Source organism: Nilaparvata lugens, chromosome 13, assembly GCF_014356525.2.
Source record: "Nilaparvata lugens isolate BPH chromosome 13, ASM1435652v1, whole genome shotgun sequence".
Lineage (NCBI taxonomy): Eukaryota > Metazoa > Arthropoda > Insecta > Hemiptera > Delphacidae > Nilaparvata > Nilaparvata lugens.
This window is the reverse complement of record NC_052516.1, coordinates 11,977,307-11,984,053: the sequence shown is the minus strand read 5'-3', so window position 1 is coordinate 11,984,053 and position 6,747 is coordinate 11,977,307. Positions and strand designations below refer to the sequence as shown.

Here is a 6,747-nt window from a genome sequence, read left to right as displayed (position 1 = left end):
GGTCGCAACTGATCAATTTCAGGACCTCTGACAAGACCTTACGACTGCTTTTTTATCATTATTAGCCTATTCTTTATAATATTTTATATATGTCTTTGCATTTGCTGGGTTGCAATCTAACAAATTTCTTTAACTGAATATTTCTACTTTAATCTTTTTCATATCAAGCTAATAGTATTCGACCGAGTGAAGTGAGGTCTACGATTCAAATCGACGTTTCGCATTTCCCTTAGTATTGTTAAAAATGTGATTTATCTAATGGAATGAAGCTTGATTTCACTTGACTTGAAATTAAGTCCTACCTGGTATGGAGTCTCCATTGAACTTCATTTCCACTAGATGCGTGACCGCCTCGTGTGGCACAAACGAGGCCAGAAAACGCTGACTGCCCAGATTTCGAACGAAACTGGTCACGTGACCTCCGTTCACGAGGATTTCCAGATTTCCCGAGCCGGCTCCTGAACCGTCAACTGTGGAAAAACCAGGAAAAACACTGGGATTAGAAGGAAAACTCGAGTGACGCAAGAATATAATAATTTACAGTTTACATTCACAATCAAAAGGAGAACTGATTTCGAATATCCCAAAAACATTTGAATGAATACAGTGAACGATGCAACTTCAAACAATGTGTGGAGTCAGCTTTACTTTGAATATTGAGTAAGTCTTGGACCCGGTTGCACAAAAGCCTGTTAAATCTTGATCCTGTTTAAATGTAGCAATAACCAATCAGAGGATGCTTTAGTGGAAAGAAGTCTTCTGAGATTGGTTCTTGTAGTATTTAATTACGGTTAAAATTCAACCGTAAGATTATTTCTTTAATACGTAAATCTTTTCAAGTGACAATAATGTGAAATATCTGTTCTATGTTTAGTTTTGAAGCATCTAAATTTGAAAATCTACTTTTTCAACATAATTTAAGGACTGAAAATGTTGTGAAGTGAGAAACTATATGAGACGTAACCTATTTCAGACTATGTGTAACCTCATCTAAATTTGTGAGAGGAATAGCACAAGGTTATCTTAGTTTTCTCTCCCTATCATTTTGATGATGTACTTATTGTATCAATGAATGAATGAATAACAGCATTGAATGAAAAAGACTAAGATATTTTCAAAAACCACAGATTTATTGATTAGTTTATCAGAGATTAACAATGGTGTAATAACCGAAACCGGTCTTTCTAAGTATCAGTAAATCTGTGGGTTTTGAGAATTTCTTAGTCTTTTTCATTCAATATGAATAATTACCACAATATCAACTTCTCAACTACACAAAAAGTGAATAACAGCTTTTATGCAACCGACCCATAAATTTACAAATCAGGAAATATGCTCGGTTGGGAGACTCAATATTAAACCGCCGTTAAATAAATGAAGTCGTCGTAGTCTACAGTCTTCAGTCTCGTTCATAGGTTTTCCTGGCACTGCTTCAGTTATGAATGAACTCATTTAGTTGGCAATGAAGTCATTTAACCGCGGTTAGTTGAAATGGACATGTGATGCTAATGTTATTTAACCGTGGTTATTTGCAATCGAACCACCGTTTAATGAAATCATTGTAATGTCGCCAGTCTTGTCCATTAACAATGATGTCATTCAGTTCACAGTGACGTCATTTAATCGTGGTTAGTTGAAATGGACATCGTGTTGCTAATTTAATTTAACCATAGTTATTTGCAATCAAACCACAGTTATATGAAATCATTGTAATGTCGCCAGTCTCGTCCATAAGTTCTTTTTGTAATGCTACCGTTAACTATGATGTCATCTAACCGCTGTTAAATTTATTAGACCTTCAACCGGGCAGGATTTTTGAGAAGTTTCAATGGCTTATTTAACATGCTTCTCAATTTCACAATATTGATTATTCAATAATCCATTTTTGCCTTGAATGAAAATATTTTGATACCTTAGTATAGTGAGGTATAACGTGGTAATGGCAGTGGAAAAAGATTGTAGAAAAACTTTTTTTTCTCTTTTTGTGTAGTTGAGAAGTTGATATTGTGGTGATTATTCATATTGAATGAAAAAGACTAAGAAATTGTCAAAAACCACAGATTTATTGATACTTAGAGAGACCGGTTTCGGTTATTACACCATTGTCAATCTCTGATAAACAGAGATAAACTGGTTTATCAGAGAAATAACCGGTTTCGGTTATTACACCATTGTCAATCTCTGATAAACAGAGATAAACAGAGATTGACAATGGTGTAATAACCGAAACCGGTCTTTCTAAGTATCAATAAATCTGTGGTTTTTGACAATTTCTTAGTCTTTTTCATTCAATTGTAGAAAAACGTTGCCGAACCTCGGTCTTGTCAATGCCTTCCATGAAGTGTTTCAGATACAGGCTTATTAAGTGTAATTATTTTTCAATAATTTCGTAATGAATTTCCATAATTGAGATGGAATATTTTGTTAATTAATTAGTTATTCTACATTGTTAAAAGACGCTCTGGCAACAGAGCAAAGCGGGAAAGAGATATCGAAATCAGATTTGTTGAATAATAGACAAGGATAGCAATACCATTGCTAATCAAATACTGCCATTATAACGTGGACCTCACTATAATCATAGAGAAACAATAGTATAAGTAGATATCCCATGGTATAGGGCGTTTATGTCGCAACTTTTAACTTAACTTACGGTTATCTCAAGCCGATAGTCCACGTAGTTCTTACCTGTGAAGCTTTATGACGCTGGTAGTCTCTCATATTGTGCCGTTCATACACTCTTACCCCAACAACACAGTAAAAATCGACAATAATCGACAGTAATCGGCTTGAGATAACAGTAAAATTTGCGACATAAACTACCTATACCATGGGATATCTACTTACGCTATTATTTCTCTATGCTATAATCAATTTGTTACTGCTATATATTGTAACAAAATCCACGCATAGCAGTTATAGCCTGATTTCTCCTTTCTACAGACTTGTCAGCTTTAAGGGATTCAATCAATTCTCTAATTTGATGAGTGAATAATGTAATACAGATGGAATACTTACTTTCGAATTCAACAGCCTGGCCCACTACTCCGTTTGGAATTCTGTCAACTTTAATAGCGTTTGCATTGTAGGCGTGGCTTCTGTAAAACAAATGATAAAAAACATATTTTTACTTTCCTTGCCCTATTACCACAGGTAAGGAAAGTATTGCTTTCCGAAAAAAATCAAGGTACCCAAATTTCTAAATTTCTATACGTTTCTAGGTCCCTTGAGTCCAAAAAAGTGGTTTTTGGGTAATGGTCTGTAAGTGCGTCTGTGTACACGATATCTCATCTCCCAATTAACGGAATGGCTTGAAATTTGGAACTTAAGGTTATTACAATATAAGGATCCGACACGAACAATTTCGATCAAATGCAATCCGAGATGGCGGCTGAAATGGCGAAAATGTTGTCAAAAACAGGGTTTTTCACGATTTTCTTGAAAACGGCTCCAACGATTTCGATTAAATTTATACCTGAAATAGACATTGATAAGCTCTATTAACTGCCACAAGTCCTATATCTGTAGAAAATTTCAGGAGCTTCGTCAAATTTCAGGAGCTTCGTTTCAGGAGCCCCATCTATGCAAAGTTTGATTTTAGATTTCCAGTTATCAGGCTTCAGATACAATTCAAACAGAAACAATCAGTGGAAAATAAGCATTGAAAATAAGCTCGAAATTCGAGAAAATGTGATTATCCAATTGTAAATTGTTAGCAACTGTTGATTCTATTAAATGATTCACTGTGAAGAGATAGTAGACCTCGTATGTCTCCAGCGTTATTGTCCTGTCACCAGCTGGCTCACATCTTAGTTTATAAGGTAGACTTGAGATGCGCGTGAACACTAGCGTCAGGTGATCAATTATTTTCATAACGGCAAGGAAAGTTGTGTGAGTGCGCCACACCAGATTTTTATTTATAAATTCACCAAAGTATTTCCAATGATTCCATTATAATATTGAAGGAAAGAACTGGCTTATACACGTACGGGATATGAATCATCACGTCTCAACTACTGGACTGATTAACTTAAAAGTATCTTTATAGATTCCTTATTAACCGGGGATGGTTATAGGCCTTTTTTCTATTATCCAAGATTCCATTACATCAAGTTTCCAGCTTGTCAAGTTTTAAAATAAACCCTTGCGGAGCACGAGTTACCTGCTAGTGAACAATACGACTTTTCTACTATCTGATTTAAATAGAATAATTTTGAATAAAATAATGAATAATTTACCTGAAAGGAGCTCCATGAACTCTCATATCATTGATCTTTATATCGATGACATGCTCTCCGATCTCAGAGGCTGTGAAGTAGACGAGTATCTGTTTGCCTGTCTTTGTCAACTTCACTGGTAACGAAATCTTGGAAGGAGCTGAAAAACAAAGAGAAGAAAGTTTTCAAATTATACAGTTCTTACAAAATTACACTAGTTTTCATGTGTACTGCTCAAATATACAATTCAAAATATACAATATTACTTTTCATGTTATGAATGAGAATTATTTGATTGGATCAACTAGTATATATATATATATATATATATATATATAGATATATATATATATATATATATATATGCATATGCATTCATAGGCCAAAGTTAGAAAAAAACATAATTTCACACTTAATATGTTAAATACTAATGGAATCTAGTAAGTTGTGGTGCCACTGACATGCCTCTTCTCCAGCATCATGAACTTGTGTCAGCCCTCCATGATAGGAGTGTTGTGGACACTCAGATATCAGGTGATTCATTCATTGAATTTGTCCACATTGGCACAGAGGATCAGAGGTGTATCCCCACTAGGTGTATCAACTAGTTAATCAACCAGTTAAATCACTGGTTGCAGATTTTGGAGGAAGTTGAAATATGGAGAAAGCTGAGTTTTCAAATCGTACAATTCTTAGCAAACTACACTAGTTTTCATGTGTACTGCTAGAATATACAATATTACTTTTTATGTTATGAATTGGAACTATTTGATTGAATCAACTAGTTAATCAACCAGTTAAATCACTGGTTGTAAGATTTTGAAGGAAGTTGAAAGATGGAGAAAGCAGGGTTTTCAAATTGTACAATTCTTACAAAACTACACTAGTTTCGATGTGTGCTGCTGAAATATACAATATTACTTTTTATGTGATGAATGGGAATTATTTGATTGAATCAACTAGTTGATCAACCAGTTAAATCTCTGGTTGTGAGATTGGAGAAAGTTGAAAGATGAGGAAAGCAGAGTTTTCAAATCGTACAATTCTTAGCAAATTACACTAGTTTTCATGTGTACTGCTGGAATATACAATACTAGCCGACAGGCTCGCTTCGCTCGCCATATCCATCTAGCCTGGTGGCTCCGCCCCCTGGACCCCCCCCACTGGATCGTCCAAGAATGAGATCAGCAGGGTCGCTTCGATCGTCTGCATTCTTCATTTGAGCATTTTTATCATATGTTAGGACGATCCAGTCGGGGGTCCAGACTAAACGAATATGGCGAGCGAAGCGAGCCTGACTGCTAGTAATATAATATTCCCAGGAATAGCTCTGATTGAAGTAGCAGTGCCCAATCATTTTTTCCGCTATAAATGTATTTCAATCTTCAACTTGGTGCCAACCTAACAAAGTCAACTCAACTTAATGCCAACCTGACAAAATTATTAATTTATTTACCAGTTAACAACTGTTTCGAAGAGGTACTCTCTCTAGATTATAGCTCTATATTAACATATGGTATGGACATTTTCCAATTATAATTAAGAGAATAAGAAGAATATACATGCCTAAAGACGAACTTTAAACCCTTAAAAACCACCCTTAGAGTTAAAATATCGCCAAAAAATTTCTTAGTGCGCCTCTAAAGGGCCAACTGAACATACCTACCAAATTTGAACGTTTTTGGTCCGGTAGATTTCTAGTTCTGCGAGTGAGTGAGTGAGTGAGTGAGTCAGTAAGTGAGTGAGTGCCATTTCGCTTTCATATATAGATTACTACTTCGTATGTTATGAATGGGAATTATTTGATTGAATCAACTAGTTAATCAACCAGTTAAATCACTGGTTACGAGATTTTGAAGGAAGTTGGAGATGGAGTAAGCAGAGTTTTCAAACCTTACATATTTTCCTGGCATATTCATGTATTACTTCTTGTGTTATGATTTATGAATCAACAGTCTTGAACTGAATTGAATTAACTGTTGACTTGAGGTATAACTATTAACTATATTATTATTAACTATTAACTAAGGATATAGTTGAATGCAATAGTGATCTAGTTGTGTAGATCAAGATGATCTAACAAATTTAATCTTTGAGCGATGAATGAAGAAGAGACGTGTAAAATGAAATTGATTGAATTCTCTGGGACACAGAACGCAGTATTTAAATTTAAATTTGATACTAGAATATTTTAATGAGATACTCACATGTAACGGTGACAGTAACTTGACTTAACGGAGCGTCAGAATTGATGTAGAAAGAGGCAGATCTACGCACTGGAATGAGATGGAGAGCATCTCCACTCACTTCTGCATCTAGAAGGAATTAAATTAAAGAAATAACATTAGAAATTACAAATATTATCAACGCGAGAGTAGAAAGGAAAGCTCTTGATTATGTTTTCAATTTTCGTCCAACGGACATCATACTATTGTGTGTTACTAACGTTTCAAAGAATGTAATTCTACGAGAAGGAATAAAGTTAACTACTCAATTAATAGTGTCTCCATCAAAAAATCATCAAAATAAA

The 6,747-nt window shown here is 34.8% G+C and overlaps 1 protein-coding gene across 1 annotated transcript in view; it reads right to left on the bottom strand.

Annotated features, from left to right (window-relative positions):
- Positions 1 to 291: 291 nt before the first annotated feature.
- Positions 292 to 6,747, bottom strand: part of LOC111044424 (filamin-A-like) — an 86,864-nt gene continuing 80,408 nt past the window's right edge. The window contains exons 14-17 of the mRNA XM_039440345.1: positions 6,425 to 6,532; positions 4,239 to 4,377; positions 3,019 to 3,098; positions 292 to 470 (exon numbers count right to left, since the gene is read on the bottom strand). Of these exons, the coding sequence (XP_039296279.1) occupies positions 292 to 470; positions 3,019 to 3,098; positions 4,239 to 4,377; positions 6,425 to 6,532 (506 nt within the window). The remainder of the gene's footprint in view (positions 471 to 3,018; positions 3,099 to 4,238; positions 4,378 to 6,424; positions 6,533 to 6,747) is intronic.